The sequence below is a fragment of the Anabrus simplex genome, chromosome 12 (assembly GCF_040414725.1).
Source record: "Anabrus simplex isolate iqAnaSimp1 chromosome 12, ASM4041472v1, whole genome shotgun sequence".
In the NCBI taxonomy this organism is placed as follows: Eukaryota; Metazoa; Arthropoda; class Insecta; order Orthoptera; family Tettigoniidae; genus Anabrus; species Anabrus simplex.
Window position 1 is genome coordinate 26,909,386 of NC_090276.1, and position 23,372 is coordinate 26,932,757.

At 40.0% G+C, this 23,372-nt stretch overlaps 1 protein-coding gene across 1 annotated transcript in view; it reads left to right on the forward strand.

Annotated features, from left to right (window-relative positions):
* Window positions 1-2,907: 2,907 nt before the first annotated feature.
* Window positions 2,908-23,372, forward strand: part of LOC136884363 (putative protein-lysine deacylase ABHD14B) — a 30,456-nt gene continuing 9,991 nt past the window's right edge. Inside the window, exons 1-5 of the mRNA XM_067156501.2 lie at window positions 2,908-3,112; window positions 3,431-3,560; window positions 3,753-3,887; window positions 15,179-15,350; window positions 21,175-21,404. Of these exons, the coding sequence (XP_067012602.1) occupies window positions 3,453-3,560; window positions 3,753-3,887; window positions 15,179-15,350; window positions 21,175-21,404 (645 nt within the window). The 5' untranslated portion in view covers window positions 2,908-3,112; window positions 3,431-3,452. The remainder of the gene's footprint in view (window positions 3,113-3,430; window positions 3,561-3,752; window positions 3,888-15,178; window positions 15,351-21,174; window positions 21,405-23,372) is intronic.

A 23,372-nucleotide genomic window follows, 5' to 3' on the forward strand; every position in this document is an offset into this window, starting at 1 on the left:
CCACTGTCGGCAGCCCTGAAGATGGTTTTCCGTGGCTTCCTTCCCATTGCTAGCCCATTCCTATCCCATCGTCACTATACGATCTGTGTCGGAGCGACATAAATCAAATTGTAAAAATATATGTATTAATTTTGTATTAGCCTACACAAGACGATACAGTGCACTGAAAACTCTTCCTAAAAATGATCTGAGCTTAGCTGAAAGGCATAACGGTCCACAATGAGGTATGTATGTGGTGGTGGTTGTTATTGTTTTAAATCAGAGGGAAAAGTAATGGAAGGAGTCCGACACTTCGGAAAATGAAGGTATTGGCCAAACGAAGAAGGGTGTGAAAATGAAAGACAGCCTAGGCCTCGGAAATCTAATACCCTCGGGGTCAGAGAAGAACAAGAGTTGACCAAGTTAGGTCGGATATGATAGAGAAAGTGAAGAGCCGACCACAAGAACTCAGCTAACGGCCCCGTGGTCGCCAGCCCACGCTCCCATTGTAAGAGCCCCTGGGGTCCCTTTTAGTCACCTCTTAAGCCTGACAAGAGATACTGTGGACGCTATTCTACCGCCCCCACCCACAGGGGAAAGGTATGTATGTACGTTTACAGTGTTTGTGTAAGACAGGTCGATTCGTACACTAAATATTACGTTGGTGTCATAAGTCACTGAATTGTTATCTCTTTCCTTCACCAAATCATTCTATAGCCGCCAGTAAATTTATTTATTTATTTATTTATTTATTTATTTATTTATTTATTTATTTATTTATTTATTTATTTATTTATTTATTTATTCCTTTCTGTATCAACAATCCACATCCATAGGTCCTTCGTATGGAAGTCACCGTCATCCATTTTGAATGCGGGGAGTAAAGACGAACTAAATGTCATTCAATTTTCGCTATAGATATAGAAGCATAGCTGGTTCCATTGACAGTCCATGATACAATAAATGGCATCTTCGGACATCAGGAAATGAGAATCAGTAATAAAAGTAAATTTAAGGTGAGAATTGTGAGGCATAATATCCTTTTGATTTCAGAAAAGAAAATGTTATCTATTGAACCATGACTATACGCAGGATTTGAGCCTTTGGAAGACGCGCAGAAAGCAGCGGGGCTTGAGGGGTGTGATGATATGAATGGAGAGAGAAAATACGATGGAATAAGAATCCAAAGCTCACTTCATTGGTATAGAATTGTATCTCAAATGTTACATTTGGATGATTTAACTTTCACCGCGATGAACGAATGATGTGAATGTAATATTATTCACTAGATCGAATGATTTATTACAATATTTCAATAAAACAACACTGACCAGGGATGTCAGCTTTCGGTAGGCTATATACTCAGGAATCCGATGTATGGTATTGTTCACCAAACTGGGAGGATATTCATGTGCAAAGTTAAATAATGGGTCAAAATACAGAAAATACAGAGTTACTGGCGGGGTATGAAAAGACAATTATGCTGAAGTACTTTCTAATGGTTCACGACTCAATGCTGGGTGGAGCATTTTAAACGATATTCTTTTAGCAAATTCTCAGTACAGTCATTTACTGTCAGCTTAAAAGAGGAAATAACTCAGATTGTACACATACTATTCGCGCAGTTTTTCCGAAAATTTATATTAGTCTATTTTTAGCGGCGCATTGCTAATATTTATTAAATAGTGCCACATTTTTCGTTGACACTTATCAATTCATTTTAGGTGTATTTTTCAGAAAAATAAAACAATATTAGCATACAGTACACACCCAGTACCGTATTCTCATTAACAATGATTGTTTCACACATAAACACTAAAGAATACAATGTCCCTTTTTTTAATGTAAACGAGACTTGTGAGAAACGAAGAAAAATGACACTCGCTCTTGCAAATTACAATGATTTGCCTATAAACTAAAGATATCTAATTTCTAATAATAGAACCAGTGAAAATGTTCTCTCTATGAGGGCTAACATGCATTTTTATAAATGTTTATTTTTAAAGAATACTGCTGCTCAACAATTTGACAGCTCAACGAAATGTCATCGCCGCTCTTTCAAACACGCCGCATTGCCGGTAGACGCTGTCACAAAAAAATCTATGATGGTATATCAGACAGTCAAGACCGCTGTGAAACGGAGAAACAATGTGACCTTATCCACATATACGTAATTTTATGTCTTACCTGTGCATAGTATTCCTCCGGCGGCGATAATTATTAGGTATAGTAGAAGATGCTGAGAACCCCATCTCTTCTGGACCACCCATCGCGCGTTTCCGTACATTTTGTTTGCGGGAACACTCGTTCTGATCACTCAATAAACGTTTATTTTGTGGTTGTAATGTCACAGAAGTGTTCCTTTCTCTAAAGGGAATATAATATTCCCTTTTGCGATAGTTGTCAATAAAATATTCTGCTAAAGCATCACATATTATTCACACAGTTTTTCCGAATGTTTGTATTTGTCTATTTAGTCTCGCGTTTCTAATGTTTATTAAATAGTGCCACATTTTTCGTTGCCTAATATTTAACACTTATGAGTTAATTTTAGGTGTATTATTCAGAAAAATATGAAAACACTTAATGATTGTTTAGTCATCCGTGTTTTCACAGCGCTGCTACATCTGACAGATCGAAGAACGCACTAATGCCAGAATTTCAACCTGCTCTATTCTCATCCTCTCTCTCTCCCTCTTGCCCCTCCCTTCGCACTTCGCTTTTACATTCCTCTTTGTTTTCAACCGACGCGCACGGCTGCTTTGGGTTGAAAGAGTGGAGAGAACGGAGAGGAAGAAACGCGTTAATTTACAGTATTGTCCCCTAGGTGGCAGGGTGTTACAGATCTGTAATAGTTTGGTGCGTTTCCAGGAGGTGGCAGCATAATCATTCTGAATTTAGGGACCCTAGTTTTGTAGAATTGATGAGTTAGGGACCCTAGAGGAGGGAGTCGAAAGTGGTGGCTGTTCATATGTTTTCATGGAAATTTAATTGAATCTTCGAAATAGTTTTGGTTCTCGTACATGAAATATACTTCTGAGAACTGTTGGTCCAATATCGCTGTCACGTACTCCTGATAATGTGTGCAACTGATAAGATGCCGCAGTTGTGCCGCCAAACCGTCTTTTAAAAAGTGAGATTTTATAAATTGTTCCATTGCGTAATTTTATTGACGTTAGTAAAATAGATGGATCAAAGCGGCATTGATGACTAAATTAACGAGACAATTCCATAATTCCTATGTTTACTAACTCGATCAAACCGCACCAATTTGTGTATTGTAGTTATATCTGCTAAATTTTTCTCGTAAACTTTCTGAATATACGAACACTGGTAGTTCGGACAAGTAATAGTAACACGACTCTCTCGCGAAAGCAAAGTATCTGGAAAAGAAATAAGATAACGTCAGGACCAAGCTAACTTCTTTTTGTTTGTTTGTTTGTTATTGAAGGTTATCATCACATGGCACAAGAATGAGGACTGGAGTTAAATTATTTGTCGGCGTTGGCCTTGTGTGCCTCTGGTTGTTACTGACCATCTCTGGCATAATCCAGTTCCCAGAAATTGGAGGGATAATAAAGGTAACTGTGATTTGTGTCTATTACATACCTGCACATGGTAACGTATTTTATGCATGTGCATGTGGTTGACATTATCAAGGCCAAGTTTGTTTGCATTGTCAGTTCTCTTATCATTGGAAGGTTGACTACACTATGTCATGATCTATTTTGTTACATAATTACTGAAGAACGTTATTTCTTAATTTCCTGTAGGACATGGCACACCTAACAAAATCTTCAGACAAAATAAATTGGAAAACTGTGAATCTTTACAGCATAGATTTGCCTGAGTCTGCTAAAGAAGCCAAGAATAATGTGGTTATTTCACAAAATACTGTGAAAGTAATGGTGAGTTGACCGTCATTCCCAATATTCTTGTTTCTTTCTTCTTTTTAGAATTTGTGGACAAGTTAAGCTTAATGAGCAGTATAGTAATTGTGAACCACTGGTCAGATAATGACTTTATAAGTTGTAATAAGAGTGTCATTAATAGCAACTTAATGAATGAGAGTTTTTATGTCATGAATTGGTATGAAGTGTTAATTGTTTTAGTTATTTTGTGATTGATAATATGTACTATGGTGTCTCTTGAACATACCCTTTCTGTGAGAAATTATGAATGACAAGGCTGTAAGTAAGTTACAGGTTGTTACAGATTTTGGGAAATGTTACTGACTGAAAGAAATCAGTGCTATGAAATCACATTTTGGGTAAAGCATTTCCTTGGTGATTGATGTTGTTTTTGATGATGATGATGATGATGATGATTGTTGAAAGGGCCTAACATATAGGTCATAGGCCATTCCTTCTTGAAAACTGTAAGGAGAATTGTATAGGCCTATGTGTGGAATGAAGTACGCACATGCATAAATTATATTTTAGGCATATTCGGTTCATTGCCGGTGTTTGAATGATTACTTCATTAACATGTATTTAGATGCATAACCCTACTGGAAAATACTTGTACTGAAACTGTTAATGAGTCATTAATGATTTAAAGAAGGAGAACAATGAGTATCAGTTGAAAACCAAAAACCTCACACTGACAAACATCAGTTTACATCTGTGTTATCAACTTAACATTTGAGTTTGAGTCTAATTTATCAGAAGGAATGGATGCAGATATACAGAATATTGAGTTTCATTGGGATGAACATTCTTATTTTCTACTAGACCTGATGGCCAGAGTATGCGTTTCCGTGCGATCTGTTTTGTCATGTCCGAAGTAACGTAATGTTACAGAGGGAAAATAAAGCAAATGAGTATAAATTAGGAACTGGTTCTGTAACCATTATGAATGTTAAATATAACTTACTGTAACCAGTGCTTTGCCAAATCACAGGTTTCAGGTGTTGCATGAATGATTTATTCTTCACTGCATTCGCACTGAGTGGAGTCACAAGCAAATTCCCATTATTTCCAAGTTGGTTGTTGACTGATCAACTGTGAAACGTAACTTGTTATCACTTTCCACGTCATCCAGTTTTCTTTGTGACCAGAGTGAATACTAAGATCTCAACCGGAATTTTGGAGGTGGTTCATCGAGTATTTTGTGGAATGAAGAAAACTTCTCCTTGATTTGAACTGTAGAGTTGCTGGTAATAATATATTCTACACACCCATAGTATCCCCTGTCTGTTGTCAGAAGCTACAAAAAAGGGCTCCAAGGGCTCTTAACTTGGGAGCGTGGGTTAGTGACCATGGGGCCCTCAGCTGAGTCCTGGAATTGCTTCCACTTACTTGTGCCAGGCTCCTCATTTTCATCTATCCTATCAGACTTCCCTTGGTCAATTCTTGTTCTTTTTTGACCCCAACGGTATTAGAGCACTCGAGGTCTAGGGAGTCTTTCAATTTTCATGCCCTTCATGGCCCTCGTCTTTCTTTGGCCAATATCTTCATTTTTTAAAGTGTTGGATCTCTTCCATTTTTCTCTCTGATTAATGTTATATAGAGGGTGGTTGCCCAGTTGTATTTCCTGTTAAAACCATATTCACCACCACCACCACCACCACCACCACCACCACTATATTCTTGCAATATATGGGCCTCTCAGATTGTGTTGCCTGGTACAACTTCTAGACCCAGCAGGTGAGAGACAGGTTAGAAATCGAACTTGACATGGCTCGGACATTACAGTACACTCAACAAGACATTATTCTAATCTCTATGCATCAACTGAAACACCTTTCTCCTTGCTGTGCGGACAATACGCGCTGTGGCCATAGAAAACAGCCTCTTAAAGGGAGTGTGGCTCGTATTTTCATGACAGCCTACCTCAATGGCTAAATGCTTAGCATGCTTGCCTCCCGGGTGTGATTCCTGGCTAGGTCAGGGGTTTTAACCTTCATTGGTTTATTTCATTGACTTGGGAGCTGGTTGTGTGTGCAGTAAAAATTTATGCCGCACCACGCAACTTTATAACATTGTAAGGAAGTAGAAATGATGCAAATGTTATGTGGAAATTATTTCAGAAGAGAGATGTGTTCAATTAGATGCCCAGGAACCCACCAGCCTGCCACCAGAAGTACATTTACTTTTATAACCTAGTGAAGAGTAGCACACTGCATTCTCCATTGCTGAAGTAACTACTAGCATTGCTATTGGAAAATGTGTTGTGATTCCCAGGAATGATGAGAGTTAAATTCTGTACCCAACACCTGCAGAATAAAAGCACAAGTCAGTAGAACCTGTAAAGGAGCATACTGTCTACACAGCAAGAAAAGAAGGTCATTTAGTAGCTGTAAACTATCTTTCCACATCTAGGCCAATCTCTGTCATGAGAACAGTGGCCCCTTCAAGGCCACACTCCCTTCGAGAGTCTTTTTTCTATGGACGCGGCGCATATTGTCTGTACAGCAAGAGAAAAAGGTCTTTTAGTACTTATCTTAGTTTCTAAGTAGACAGGTTAGCAGCCTTGTGCACCACCTGATCACGTTGTCGACGAGAAGGCTGCGAAAGGAAACAAACAACAATCACTCCTCGTGTAGGTGTTTGCGATACAAGTGGTGACCGGTGGTACTGATGTTGCGTGGCACGGAATATAGTTATAACCTGTGTGCCGTCTTCAGCATTAGAATTCATCATAGATGTGCAGGTTGCCTATAAGGCGTCAACTCGAAAGACCTGCATGAGACTTCTGCTGAGGCCACACACCATTAATTTACATCCACGACAACGATCGGCCTGGGCACTCCTATTTGACTTAGATTAGCCTTCTTATTTTCACCAAATATAGCAGCCTTGTGGTCAGATATGATTTGAGCTCTATTGGAGGCATTAGGAAAATGGCCGCATTTTATAGATTTACACAGCCTCGGTTTTAATTCTTCTGTGTAAGTAAGAATACTTCTTGGGGCAGGTTGGTAGGTCCCTGGCAAGCATGAAGGAAGGATCTCTCCTCTCTCCTGCTTCAGTTATCATTTCACATCATTTTTCTATGCCTTTTTTTTCTCATTCCTAAACTTGCCTAAACTGGTTACAGCTTCATGAAGGATAACTGGAGATGGGATACCTGCTAGGCAGTAAAAGATTTCTGGTGGTGTAGATCTCAGACAACCTATTACGAGTCTGTAGGTATCATTGACGGCGACCGCCTGGTGACAATGGTCGGTAGAGCATTAAAGTCTATATGGTCCGACACCATGGTTAGCCAGTCTAGTTCTGTTTGTCGAAAAAATTTTCACCATCAGAATGTTGCAACATAAGATTGATACTGAAGCCTCCACCATATGAATACATTTTTTTTTTTTTTTAATGATCAGATTATGATCAGAATGTTGGCCGGCGGGGTAGGGAAGGTGGTGGTATATAATTTCTAATCACTAGATTGCATGCCAAAAGCCTGGATTTAATTCCAAACCTCTCTGCAGCGGTCATATTGAGCGAGAGCATATGACGCTGTTGATGGTGATTCGTGCGTCGGATAGGGATGTAAGGCTTGAACAGACCTCTTGGTGTTAATTGACAGGAGTTGGCTACATGCCAATACCTGGTTTCACCCCCCACCTTCATCATCATCATCATCATCATCACCACCACCACCATCATTTAACCATCTCCACTTTCCCGGGTGCGGTGCAAGAACGCTCTCCACTTATGTTTATGCAAGCAAATCTTATTCAACTTTACACAATTCCACTCCTCTTCCTTGCAGATCATTCTTATTTGGGAGATCCATCATCTCCTTGGTCTGCCCCTAGGTTGCTTTCCCTCCAGATCTTTGACAAACCATTTTTGTGCTACTCTCTTCAGATCCATCCTCTTCATGTGACCAAACCATCTCAATCTTGATGTTGCTAGAATTTCATTGAGTGATATCACTTGGATGTTTTCACGGATATTTTCATCCCGGATTTTATCTTGTCTCGTTTTCTGCAGCATTGATCTCAGGAATTTCATTTCCACATCCTGGAGTCTGCTGTTATCCCTTCTGTTGAGGGTGCAAGTTTCCAGACTGTATGTCGTTATTGGTACAAAGGAAGCCTGATACAAAGTTTTCTTAGATATTAAATAATTTGGCTGTCCCAGATGAGGTTCCTGACTTGATGGTACAAATGAGCTTTCTGAATCCTATTGGTGATTTCATCTGAACAACGGCCATTTCAACTTACACTGCTGCCAAGGTATTGGAACTGATAAACTTTTGCTACCTTCTTTCCATCCAGCATAATATTCATATTCACCCTCACCCTACCTGACTTAATGGACATATCTAGCATCCAATGATAGGTCCAATATCAGTGTACGACACTGGGTTGAACTTTTTATTAGTCACCTTAATTAGTATAAGCATGCTTGTAAACTTTGTACATAAGACATAGCTACGAGAGTGCTTGAGAAAAGTCTAAAATCCTTGTCTACTAGTTGCTTTCTGCAGACAGCCCCATCCTATAGTTCAATTTTAGGCTTTTTTCTTTATAATAAAATTAATACGTGCCCAGTTAATTCCTCAAAACAGTACTGCATTGAATAAATAACTACCTATATTTCTTTCTAGTCACTGCTTTGAGGTTATGGAACGTGCTCCTGGTAGATATTAAAAACTCTTCCTCTTCTAGCACATTTAAAAGAACCTGCAATAAATTCTTCCAGAGTACATAGGTTAACAATGTTGTGGGGGCAAATGGGCCCACAAGCACCACATTGGTGTTGGTTGGATGAAATGGCGGTCTCTTACTGGTGTTCTGTGTGATAAGCAGATGCCAGTCAAATTGAAGGGTGAAGTGTACAAAACCATTATCCAGCTTGCCCTCCTGTACGGTTCTGAATGTTGGGCAAGACAGAAGAAGAATGTTCATCGAATGCTGTCACAGAGATACCAATGCTGTGATGGTCGGTGGATATCACTCTGTATGACAAAGTGTGCAGTGAACATATGCGAGGATCTCGTTGTGCCCATCACTGACAAGGTGGAGGGAAAACAGCTCCATTGGTATGGCCAAATTAGAAGACGTGACGAACACCATCTGATACAGAGAACTCTTGCAATCGAAGAGAGGAAGAGGGCGTCCTAAGGCAACACGGAAATGAACTGTTGAGACGTCCGTAAGGAAAAGTGAAGTGCCGCTAGATCTAATGCAAGAACGTCGGGTATACTCTCTCTGAGTCAGACGAGCCGACCCTGATTGAGCTCGGGAGTGGCTGTTTTATGGGTACACATACAGCCAGGAAAGAGTAAGAAGACAACATACAATTGACTTATTGAATACAGATAACGACATACAGTGGAAGCCCTCTTAATGAGTCTCGGGTTAACCAGCCATCGGATTAACTGAATAATGATCCTTCTGATTTCCCTATGGTTGCAAATGTCGAATGGGTTGATCAGTAAGCAGAAGTGTGTGCTATAGGCATTACCTGTGTTTCTCTGGAAATTACATGAATGTGCCTTTAAGAAATCAGGACACAGAAATTAAAAAATCCATTGCAGATTATGACAGAACTTAAGCACAGTCAAAACAACTTTCATGCAAGAGTGCACTGAAAGGGGCATGAAGAGCGATGCTCTTTTATTCTTAGCAGCTATGTCACTTGCTCAGACAGTACTACCACCATTGGTTTACTTTCAGCATATATGCGGAGGAAAGCGAAGCATAGGAGGGTTAACTTCATTTAAGTGTGTGTGTGTTCTGTACTGAACTGGGTGGGGGGGTGGGGGAATGATGCAATATTGAATGAATTCAGCCAGTAACAGCATTCCTTCAGCCCTCCTAGCCTACTTTCCAAAATGTCGTAGTTCTATGATAAAAATAAACTCATGTCCTCATCCCGAGGTGGTGCAGCTCTTTTTTCAGGCACACCCCCATTGGAGGTGAGCTGCATGTACCATTTCAACCACATACCAGCCCTCCTGCCATTCTTAAATTTCTGGCAGTACCAGGAATTGAACCCGGGCCCCCGAGGACGGTAGCTAATAACACTAACCGTTACGCTACGGAGGCGGACAGTTCTACGATATTTAACTATAAAATTAATATTCTAGGGCAGGATGATAGGTCCCCAGCAGTGACAAGGAACACTTGCCGTGCAATTTAAAATCTATTTATAATATTTATTCCACATTCTAAGTTTCAACATAAAATGTGCCGGGCTGAGTGGCTCAGGCGGTTAGGGTACTAGCCTTCTGACCCCAACTTGGTAAGTTTGATTCTGGCCGAGTCTAGTGGTACTTGGAGGTGCTCAAATACGTCAGCCTCGTGTCGGTAGATTTACTGGCATGTAAAAGAACTCCTGCAGGACAACATTCTGGCACCTCGGCATCTCCGAAAACCAAAAAAGTAGTTAGCAGGACATAAAGCGAATAACATTATTATTATTAACATAAAATGTTGTGACAGTGCTGAAGTTCGCATACTAATCCTGGGAAAATATATATCATAAGTACTTGAATGATCCACCTATCCAGTCTCATATTCCCTGCCTGACATTCAGTCCTCTTAGGTGTTTCCCCCTATTAACATCACTTCAGTCTTGAAAAAGCTAATTTTCATATTATACTGTATTCCCTGCACCTCTTTTCAGGCTCTAAGATATTAGATTTTAGAGCAGGGCCTCTCAAACGCCCAAAATCTTAAGCGTGGAAACAGAGCTGCAGAGGTTTTGTGCACCATGCATTGGTCCAACTTGGCTCTGATAATGATGATGATGCTTGTTGATTTAAGGGGCCTAACATCGCAGGTCATCGGCCCCTCGAGTAGTGAGATGTGCACTCTAGTCAACCTAGCGAAGTCATGCAATGCACCGGTGCATGCAACCTGAGAGGCTCTGTTCTAGGCTGTCAGCAGAGTCTGTCATTAAGATGAAGTCATCAGTACAGGCCAAACTGGATACCTACTATGTTTTCAGCCAGCTGAATTCCTCTCTGTCATTTTATACCTTTCAATACATGATGTATACTATGTACAACAAACATTGCTCGCCTAACTCCTGTAACTATTTTGAACCACCAAATCATTCTACTATCAGTTTTCACTGAACCGTGGCCCAATTACGCTCATAAATGCCTTTGTTTGCCTATAATAACATATCCCTAATCCCATAATCCCCAGTACAGCTAAGGTCCTTTCCTTTGGTACTCTCTCACATGCCCTCTAGATCTCTTCAACATAAACATTAGCCTGACCATCTATTAGCCTTATATATAATTAGTTACTTGTTAGCCCCTGTGTGATTTTCATCCTACTTACTCTCCACCATCATTGCACTCTTCTTTCCAAAATGCCTGTAAACACCTTGTCTGGTGTACAAATCACGGAAATATTTCGGCAGTGGTACTAAAGAAGGGTAAATTTCTAAGGATCATACCATAGTGGAATCCTTGGACAGCTAGGAGAGGAGTTGTGTTGTGCTTCAAATTTGAACGCCTATTGATACCAGCAGGATTTATCTAGTTGAAGCAGTAACGGTGTTCTTGGTTCAGCTGGAATGATGTGGGTTCACTAGTCAGGAAGTTGAAAAATTTAAGAAACAATATTTCCAATTCTGGTGAGGCACATGGTTCTGAGGTTAACTCAGCCTACAACAAAAATTAGTACCAGGCCATAGTGCTAACCCCCTCTACCTCTTTTAGTGCCAATGTTACGGATAGTGGAAGCTTATCCAAGGGCCTTCATGGTTTATATGGACGTGGTTTTCAAAATTAATACCAAAAGTAATTCAAGGCACAGTCTTCCTCTTTCATGGGCTTTTCCAGTGGCAAAACTATTTGGAGTCATTTGCGGCAATGCCTACCCTAAGAAATACAATTAAATATCGTAACAAATTTATCTGCTGTTATTTTGCTAAAACTACAATAATCTCTATTTGATATGTGATACATGACGACAGCCGATGATGTGCTTCGCTGATCGCCTGCTAGATGGCAACAGCAGACTACTTGTTCCGACAGGGAGGCAGGATGTAACTCGACTCATCCAGAACTTTTTGTTTTGTTTGCGTTCCGTCAGTTTGGGGACTAAGAGCGGGGTGGCAGAGGGAAGTTAGGTTATTGCCCATGCCCCTCTCTGCGCAAGGTCCAGGCCCCAGTGAGGCATGCCTCCTCTACTATTTGAGTGCATAGAAATTCCCAGCGCGAACACGACAAGTAAGTACCTTGTTGTTAATTGTGAGATGTTCTTTTGAATTAGTAGGCAATCAGTGCATTATTGTCATTATTTGTGACAGTTCAGACAAGGAAACAACCAATTATAATTCTGAGTTTCTGTTAGTTGCGTAAAACATGACTGACATCATCTGGTTGAAACTCACATTGAAATAATGAGTGAAGTAGGCCCCTTCGGGAACTTGGTGAGCCTTTTAAAGTCTTTAAAATTTAAACCGTTCTCATCTTGGAAGAGAAGTGTGAAATAAAAAGCTAAATATGAATGTCTAATTTAGATATATTATTTTGACAGTAAAGTTGCAAGAACATTTCAATTTTTATGGTATACACGATATTCATGGTTAAGAGCGTGTTCCGAAAGCAAGGAGCTTTTTTGTTATATGTGTGTTTTGTTTGATGGTGGAAAGGAATAGACTTTAAATGGGGTCATTGTTACAAAACCTTTCTTAAAAAAAAAGCAGAGAAGCATCAAAATTGAAATAAACGTATTCAGAATTAAGAGAGATTCCGTTGACTGGGGCGCGGAAGGATAGAACATTCTTTATCTGAAGGTGCAAGAATTCAAGCCGTTAAACATAACAAAGTCATGAAACAAAATTGGCTTGTTGTTGAGAGACTTGTTGACATTGTGCGTTTTCTTGGGAAACAAGAGCTTGGATTTCAAGATAGTTTTGAAGGGGAAGACTCAATCAACAGGTGCAATTACCTAGAGTTGTTAGATCTTCTTTCAAAACAGGAACATTAAATTGCAGATCATCTCAAGTCCACATCATGCTTTAAAAGCACATCAAGCGAAATACAGAATAAATTAATTGAGTCTCTTTCTGCCATAATTTGGGAGACAATCAAAGCAGAGTTAGATTCTTGTGATTTCATTGGTATTCAGCCAGTAACAAAAGATTAATGGTTATATTAGAGTACCAAGTTAATTTCTAGAGGCAGAGTCAGCCAGGCCATAGAGCTAACCGCTCTATCTCATTTAGTGCCAAGGTTACGGATAGTGGAAGCTTATCCAAGGGCCTTCATGGTTTGTATGGAGATGGCTTTCCAAATTAATACCAAAAGTAATTCAAGGCACAGTCTTCCTCTTTCATAGGCTTTTCCAGTGGCAAAACTACTTGGAGTCATTTGAGGCAATGCCTACCCTAAGAAAGATTAGCTCTATGGCCCGGCTGACTCTGCCTCTAGGAATTAACTTGGTACTCACTTTTGTTGTAGGCTGAGTTAAACTCAGAACCATGAACCTCACCAGAACTGGAAATCTTGTTTCTTAAATTTTTCAACTTCTTGTCTAGTGAACCCACATCCTTCCAGCTGAACCAAGCACACCTTTACTACTTCAACTATATAAATCCTGGATGTATCAAATAGATCACAGGCATGGTTCTGCTCAAAACAGGGTCCCATAAAAAGATTCATAGGCTTTTATGATGTTTCGACCGATAAGACTACAGTACATCAGGCTTATCAGAATGAATTGTTTATATTCTACAAAAGTGGGGAGTGATTGATAAAGTTGTATGTCAAACATATGACGGGTGCTCCGCAATGGCAGGAAAGCATGGGCGTGTTCAGCATTACGTTAAACAAGTTTGCCTAAGGGCAATATTTCTACACTGTTATGCCCACAAGTTAAACCCTGTTCTTCTCCATTGCTCCAAAACAATAAAATCAGTCAGGCTCTTCGTTCATAATCTGACAGCGTTTCATTCATTTATTAGTAGATCCTCAAAAAGAGCACATCTTCTGGAATCCAAAGGATTCAGACTTCCACAAGCATGCACTACCCATTGGAGCTTTCATTTCAGAGCAGTCCACACAATATTTTCACACTGTGATGATCTAAGACAGGTTTTTGAAGACATTGCAGAGAATGATGAGAGTTGGGACAGTGAGTTGTACAATTCTGCTGTTGGGTGCTTAACATACTCAAGAACGCCCAATTAATTTATTTGTTCTGTCTCTATAGAGAAATGTTTATTTATACAGACCATCTCCTTGCTCTACTGTAACATAAAACATCTGATGTAATTCTGTGCAATACTGAAAATAGAAAAACCACTGGTCCCCTCAAGGGCATGCGATCAGAAAACACGGTATTCTCTTGCGTTGAAAAATGTAGCAAAATAAATGGTAAATGTAGATAACAGGACATTCCAAATGCTCAAAATGTTAACGTATGAAGTTCTTGACACCTTAATTATGCAAATGGAAATACGGTTAGGCGATTTTGAAAGAATCAGGTTTGTTGAGTTTTTTGGATCCAACTCGCTTCATAGTTTACAAAGAGAGCTTTCCTGTTATGAAACTGAACAGTCGTAGCAGTCGTATGACAAAGATTGGAAAATGAATTGATTAACATTTATTCCGATATAGAAAAACGTTTGTCCCCTCAAAAAATTTTACATTATATTGTTCTCAGTGACCTCAATCCAGAGTATGTGGAAGTGTCAAAATTGATTCATTTAATATAAACATTCCTGTGACTGCAGCTTCCTCTGAAAGGAGTAAGAGCATAAAGAGGATAAAGACTTACTTGCATAATACATTGAACAATGAAAGACTCAGCAGTCTTAGTACCATTTCTATAGAGAAAAAAGCTCGTGAAGGAATTGATGATTGATCAACTATTGAAGGACCATGTGATTGACCATTTTGCAACCAAGAACAAAAATAAAATAATAGAATAAAAATGTATGTTTACAGCTTGCATTATGGTATTATTTCTTATGAGTTAAAAATAATGTTTAGCGCAGGAGTTTTGGATTAACTTATTTCATTTAAACACATGCCTGCATTATTTCAACTATTCTAGACAAGGAAGATAGACGGAATAGTTCTTGAAATTTGTATAAGTTTTGTTAAATCGCATGATGTTTCATTATTTTTTGCAAGTAGGGTGTTAATGATTACTAAAGGTAACTAAATTGTACTTTAGTTTCTTCTAGTGTATACATACCTTGTATTTTGGATGTAGCTGGTGATGCTTACTTTTAGGAGACATTAGTTTATTTGAGTGTTTTCATTTCTGTTATTGAAGGATGTGAAGGTTTTCTACCGTGAAGCTAAACCTCCTGATAGTGTGACCGCTACAGGACAGTCTGTATTACTGCTGCATGGCCGCAGTTTCTCTTCTGAAACATGGGAGAAGATAGAGACATTAAGGTTGTTAGCTGCCTTGGGTTATCGTGTCATTGCTGTCGATCTGCCAGGTAATGTTTAATTTTTTGCATGTTCTTTAGTTATGTCTCGTGATAAAATAATGGTCAGACAGGCAAAAGTGAAGCAAGAGAATAAAAATGTAGGATTTTGTTAATTCCTGCTAAATAGAACTGTACTGTAAATGATCCAGATAAATAAAAGACTGGTTTAACGTAAAGAAATAAATGAATACTGCATTAAAGGTACTATATTTATTTAATGAAGCCGAGTTTTCAGCCAAATTGCATTGGCCTTCATCAGGGTATGTTAAATTCTGCCCCCGACAGTGAGCAAAGAAATTCGAAGGAACATAGAAGTCATGACCGTACTATCCATAGCCTACCGCACTAATTGGACTCAAGGGTTGTCGTGCTGTGATTCACCGCCCTCTGTCGACAGTTTCTTGAGTGCGTCTCGCTTTTCCATGGTGGTGTTATGCATGTATTTCAACTTGAAGCCGTCTTTCCTGTTGATGTTATTTGGGCGCAGCTCTATCTCTATGGCTTCCCTTACCAGTCGAGCATAGAAGTCTTTTACAAGTGCGATGACCTTCGCCTGGTCAAAGAGGATTTCATGGTCTGTACTGTAGAAATGTTCTGCTATGGCAGACTGGCTTATGGCATTCTCCATGGAGGATGAAAGAGTGACATTCTTTACCAACCTGTAGTGTTTTTTCACCCTGGTGCTGACAAGCCTTCTCGTCTTGCCAATATATGAGCAACCACAACCACATGGAACTTCATACACGCCCGGTGTTTCAAGACCGGAAGCTCAAATCCCTGTTTCGACCTTTCAAAGAAAAATCCCTGACCCGGCCGGGAATCGAACCCAGGACCCTCTGAACCGAAGGTCTCAACGCTGACCATTCAGTCAATGAGTCGGACAGATGAGGATATTAAAGAACTACAAATAACAATAGACTATCTCAAAAACAAAACAGAAAAAATTAAGATAGGCCTACTTCAAGACACACGCTGGCCCCACGGTGTAGGGGTAGCATGCTTGCCTTTTACCCGGAGGCCCCGGGTTTGATTCCTGGCTAGGTCAGGGATTTTTACCTGGATCTGAGGGCTGGTTCAAGGTCTACCCAGCCTATGTGATTAATATTGAGGAGCCATCTGACGGTGAGATGGCGGCCCCGGTCTAGAAAGCCAAGAATAACGGCCAAGAGGATTCGTCGTGCTGACCACACGTAATCTGCAGGCCTTCAAGCTGAGCATTGGTCGCTTGGTAGGCCATGGCCCTCTGGGGCTGTTGTGCAAGGGGGGGGGGGGGGAGGGGGTTCAAAAGACAAACACCAGGCTACAGACCAAGAACAATAAAAGTTCTAATGGGAGGGTGTTTTCAACAGAACAAAGGAAGGCAACATCTCTCAGAATGAAAAAATATTGTACTGATAGGAAATCAAGAAATCCTTAAACACATTCTATATGTCTGTGTGTATCTGTGGTAGATCGTCAGCCTCCATATTCCACGATCATAGGTTCAAACCTGCAGAGGTAGTTGGTTTTTGAAGGACGGAAAATGTCCATTCAGCACTCCATGTCATATGATGACAACATGTAAAAGATTTTTAGTGACACATTTTGTGTTTTTCCAACAAAGTGAATTAAATCTCAACCATAAATTGCTCAAAAAGAGATGTGTTTCCCTGCCATCAAGTGGCACGTAGGCAGCCTGAGTGGTATTAAATCAAAATGCTTTCACATGCTCCTTTTGTTGTTGTTGTTGTTGTCGTTGTCGTTGTTGTTGCTGCTGCTGCAAGATGGTTTTAATGTATTTGTGTGTTATATATATATTTTTAAACGTCTTTGATTCTAGTTTATTTTAACTTGTATTCTTTATGATTTTTATTATTATCTGAGGGTATGTAGCAAGTAGGGATCCTCTTTGGAGGCAGCCCTACCCAGGGAGTGGCGCCCCTGGCTATGCGAGTCCCAGAGCACAGTGACCCGGTGTGTAATATCTGGTAAGGGTCCCAGCTCAGGATTATGAGTGAAGACCTCAACGACATCTATGGCGGAGGAGATGGACATCAGTACTGTACTGTAGAGGCCAATGGCTTTGAGCAGATAAGGCTGATGGTCTCTTGGTCTGTTTCCCCATGTCTGGGGCGGTCTGAATAAATTCTAGGAGTAGGTATAAAATGCCTTTGGGTGTGGCAAGTGTATCGTACTAATCTATTGAATTCTTAACTATTTATGTTATTAGTGGTTGTATTTTAAAGAAAATGGGTATGCAAAGTTGGGGAATAAATTGCTACAATCTAGGCTGTAAATTATTTTATTCACGCTGAGTGAAATGGTAGTTTAGGGGAAGGCCTAAAATGCAATTCTCAAATATTTCTTATTAGAGGTGTAATCGATGAATGCTACATAACTAAGGTTATATAGTATTAAATTTCCTATTATTCATGTCTTATACATTGTTACCGTACTGGCTATGATCACAAATATATTCACGAATTTGGATTTTTGTTACTAAGTCCATATCAGCGCCAAGTAACGAGAAAATGGGTAAACAGTTTTTAATGAAAATCGGTATGTAAAGTCGGAGAATAAGAAACTACAGTTTACGGAATAAAATATTTTACAAATCACAGAGTCGAAAGAAAACTAAATGTGTAGGCCTACAATATAGAAAGCTCATAACATTGATAACAGTAACATTACATTGACCATTGTTTGTCGTGATGTGCTTTGTGTCTTCTGTTGCCCCTCATCTCCGGTAGATAGGATTACTGCTGCGTACAGAGTATTTTTTATTTGATTTACGAAGCACCGACATAGATAGGTTTTATGGCGACGATGGGATAGGAAAGGGCTAGGAGTGCCTTAGGCCTTAATTAAGGTACAGGCCCAGCATTTGACTGGTGTGAAAGTGGGAAACCACTGAATACCATCTTCAGCACTGCCAACAATGGGGTTCGAATCCACTCTCTCGGATACAAGCTCACAGCTGCGCACCGCTAACCACACGGTCAACTTGCCCAGTCGTACAGAGTGTAACAGCCTGCCTGAATATTGATGGGAAGTAGCTGGGGAGTTAGATAACTTTCTTCTTTAGCATGCCATTCCCCTGGTTTATAAATTTTCTGATACTACTGGTACGTAACACACTGGATCATCATAGCATTCGGGCTATTCAATCCCTACTCTCAGGCACTGATTGGAATGAACAGTGTGCATATGTAGCGGAATAATGGCAGATGAGTGTTCATGGCAATCTACGGCCTGGTCATCCCAGCTCTGGAACTTTGGACTATTAGATTGGCACCGCAATCTAACCGCAGCACTGTTCGTTAAAAGTGATAAAACGTGCGGCTTTCCATTTGATCAAGTATTTTATATGATAGCATTGCTTTTAATCGCTACATTCATACTTACGTTTTTGTAATGACCTATGTTGATTTCAGTTAGGAAAACCACAAAGTCAGTCTTTCTGAGAATCCCGTAGCGAAGCACGGGTACATCAGCTAGTAGCCTATAAAAATGACAAAGGGAGTAGAGTCCTCGGAAAAGGTTGGGGCGTCCTCCAAAAGCAACGTGCAGTTTCTGGCGTTCTCGTCCAGGGGAAACTGTGAAAAAGAGAAAACAGGGGAGGTCTTTGATTCACAATCTGACCTAGAAGACTGGAAATAGGAAATGATGATGATGATGATGATGAAGAAGAAGAAGAATTGAGGACCCCATAAGGATTGAAAAATGTACGAATGTCAAAGAAAGTATTCATTGTAACTGAATAGTTTACAAGACTATTGAATAGCCGAATGTGTTTTAAGAAAGTTTCTATTGTATAATTTTTGTTGATCTTAAAATAGTTATTGTAAGTCATGGTATCCCCCTAATGACACCTGGTGGTTGCTGTTATTATTGGTTGGCTTCTGCTTTACCGGAAAGCAATGTTAGTGACAAGGTTAGGTTAGAGTTTGGTTAGGTTGCACAGCAACCTTAATACTTAATACTGCCAGTGTAAAAATTACTGAAAGGGAGGGTTAGGTTACTGTACGAGACAAAATTATTGATATGACTAGTTAGATTCTGGTTTAGTATCACTGTACGTTGGCAGCTTCAACAGCACTCCATGCCGCTGGATGCGTGGACTGTGCAATGTAGATGCACCTGCTGAGCAGATCCAAGCTGATGTAGCCAGTGGCGAACTCCTCTATCAATATAATGGTCCGTTTTGGACATTATAAATTTTCCAGCTAACTCATTCTTGGTTGCCTGCGTTTCGCCCTCGTGTGCTAAGTTAGGCTCGTCAGTTGGGACTTAGCACACCACCCAAGATGCAAGGCTAGTGCATACCGTGGAGGCCACTGCATAGGCTATTTGAAGCCAGCAGCAGTGCCAATGCACTATGAGAGCTATGTCTCATTTCCAAAAATAGATGCCTGCCTGGTCATCAAATAATGTAGATGTTGATTCCCATACGGAACCTAAAATATTTGTCCTGAATGAGTAAATTTATAATACCAATATAATGGTCCGTTTTGGACATTATAAATTTTCCAGCTAACTCATTCTTGGTTGCCTGCGTTTCGCCCTCGTGTGCTAAGTTAGGCTCGTCAGTTGGGACTTAGCACACCACCCAAGACGCAAGGCTAGTGCATACCGTGGAGGCCACTGCATAGGCTATTTGGTGTGCTAAGTCCCAACTGACGAGCCTAACTTAGCACACGAGGGCGAAACGCAGGCAACCAAGAATGACTTAGCTGGAAAATTTATGATGTCCAATAACGGACCATTATATTGGTATTATAAATTTACTCATTCAGGACAAATATTTTAGGTTCCCTATGGGAATCAACATCTACATTACTCCTCTATCAAGTTCAGGAGATACAATTACATTCGTGGAGTCTACATTAGTTTACATCGAAGTTACAGTTTGAATACATTTCTATTTCTACCCAAAGATACAGTTTCTTAAGATGATTTTTCATTGCAGTTTTGCTTTTTTAAGAGGTGTTCTCTTGCTATTTGCTTTACGTCGCACCGACACAGATAGGTCTTATGGCGATGATGGGATAGGAAAGGTCTAGGAGTTGGAAGGAAGCGGCCGTGGCGTTAATTAAGGAACAGCCCCAGCATTTGCCTGGTGTGAAAATGGAAAACCACGGAAAAATTCTTCAGGGCTGTCGACAGTGGGATTCGAACCCACTATCTCCCGGATGCAAGCTCACAGCCGCGTGCCCCTAACCGCACGGCCAACTTGCCCAGTAAAGAGGTGTTTTCCAGTTCATCAGTTCTAGTCATATGTGCCATGTTTGTGGCACGTTTACCATGAACAATAAGCAGTCATCAAATTTTTATGTTACCATTTCCTTTCCCATGCAGAAACATTCTTGAGATATCGCACGGTGCATTTCAGTTTTAATGTGTAATCAGCGTCTGGATTAAGAGTGTGTTTATGACAACAGTAAAGGTTTTGCCTATACGATTGAATTTCTGTATTTTACTCATATTAAAATGAACAGTGGGTGTCAAGACAAAGAAAGACATTGATAATTTGTTTTCATTTTAAATGTTGTGTGGTTTGTTATGTGTTTAATCTACATATGTACATCTTTTGGATTGGAATTTTTTAATGTGCTGTCAATTTTAGGTGAGGATTTCTTGAAGGAGGCCAAAACATGAACTACACTAATTAATATGACTATGAATTCTATTTAATGTTAATGGATATCAACTAGTATTTAAAAGGTGGACCAGTACATCTCTTGAAAGTGTATTCTGAAGTTACATGTCAATACAGATCTAATTGTGAAGATCATAATGTGTAATTAAATAGTAGATGCAAGGAAATATAACTTAGAATATGTTCCTATTTCAGGTTATGGCAACACACACGACAAGCTGACAGGTGACCGTGGAGAGTTTCTCTTGTCCTTGCTACAAGCTTTGGATCTGTTGAAATCTCGTCCTGTTGTGGTTTCACCTTCAATGAGTGGAGAATACTCTGTGACTTTCCTGAAGGAACACAGTTCGAAGTTGGCAGGTTACATTCCTGTGGCTCCTGTGGCCACAAATTCTGTACCACCCAGCGTACTTGAGAAAATACAGGTCAGTATAATTAACTTACTTCACAAATACAGCTGTAACAAAAATACAGGGCAAGATTTCAGCAATATATTTCTAATATGTAGGAAAGAACATTAGGTCATGCTTAATGTTTAATTTCTGGTTTAACAGTTTGTGTAGAATGAACTTGAAGTGTCTGTTACACATTCATTGGCTGGAACCGTATCCAAAACACTGATGTATTATAATGTGTATGTACAGGGTGACCCAAAAAGATGTACTCACACTCTACATGTTGTGTTTGTGAACAAAAATACGGGTTAAAGGTTGAAGGACAATACAAATTACATAAAGCAATTTAAAATAAAGAGTCCATGAAATATAACAAGTTCATTGCACCCTGTGTCTACACGCATTCCAACTGACAATCGTAATTTTCAAAACACGCTGCCTACATGGATCAAAGAATTCAGTAACAGTAAAAGCCATTTCACATGAAATTGCAAGATACTGTCTTTTAATTGTTACTTTCAGCTCCTCAACTGTTGCTTGTTGGGTGCATTAAACCTTCTTTGAGGCATGCCAATAAGTAAAAGACAAAATCCATTAGTGTGAGATCAGAAGAACGCACAGGGAATTTGACAAGACTTCTTTGCCCAATCCATCTGTTTGGATACAAAAAGCAAGCAAACAAAAGGTAGTCACCAAATTATTGGCACATGGAGGGAAAGTACTTTTTTTTGGGGAGCACACTGTCTGTTGCCTCAGCTGAACAATGCTACCTCAGTGATCTGGGAGTGAATTTGAAGTTTTTTAAATTTACAATTCGCTTTATGTCGCACTGACACAGATAGGTCTTATGGCGATGATGGGATAAGAAAGGGCTAGGAGTGGGAAGAAAACGGCCGTGGCTATAATTAAGGTACAGCCCCAGCATTTGCCTTGTGTGAAAATGGGAAACCATGAAAAACATCTTCGGAACTGCCGACAGTGGGGTTCGAACCCACTATCTCCAGAATACTGGTTGAAGCCTATCAAACAGTAAAAAATTGGTGAGAAATGTCAGAGCTTGTTCAGAAGTCTATAAGGTAACGAACCGAGGCCTATGTACAGACAGAGGGTTGAACACCCTAAAATCATACTTAAGTCAGATAACTCAGAAACCAAGAATTTCTACACTCAAATGCATATACAGTGGAATTTTGGATTGCGAGCATAATTCATTCCGGCAACATGCTCGTAATCCAAATCGCTCGTATATCAAAGCAAATTTTCCCATAAGAAACTATTGAAACTCGGATGATTCGTCCACAACACAAAAACATTTATTCGCATAACATTTCTAAAACAAAACATAACGTGAAACAGTTAAACTGCACTTTACCTTACAATAGAATCGTTGTTGGTGTGAGGGAGACGAGAGATGACATGAGAAGAGTTACTGTGTAGCACGAATTTCACTAACGGAATCACTGCTATCGGTTGGCTCATTGGAAGTGTTTTCTTTTCATGCAACTTTAATGAGGAACCTGTCCAATGACTGTTGCCTCTTTTTGAGGATTTCACGAAAATGTGACATTGCATTGTCATTGAACAGATTCATCCACTGTAATCATCTCCTTCTTCCGACCAAATTCCTTTTTAGCCTTCTTTTCGTTCACAGGGCCCATCGTTGCAGAACAGTTATATCATAGATGACAGAAACAAAACATGTACACTCGTACGGTGTTGACTATGTGAGCGAGGCACGCCAACTGAAGTCCAGCGCAGGAAATGATTACACTCACTTTCCCAGGAAAGAGAGTGTCAGGGGGAGGGGGAAACCGAGGCACAGGGGAGGTGGAAATGTACTTACACGTGACGCTCGTATTGCGAAACCTCAAACATATCAGATGTAAGGCTTTTCAGGCGTTTGCTCTATTAACCAGCGTTTCGTCTTAGGTCTGACACTACACTCGTCAGAGTGGGATGTGTCAGATCCTGCCCACTGACGCTGGGTGTATGCAGGTG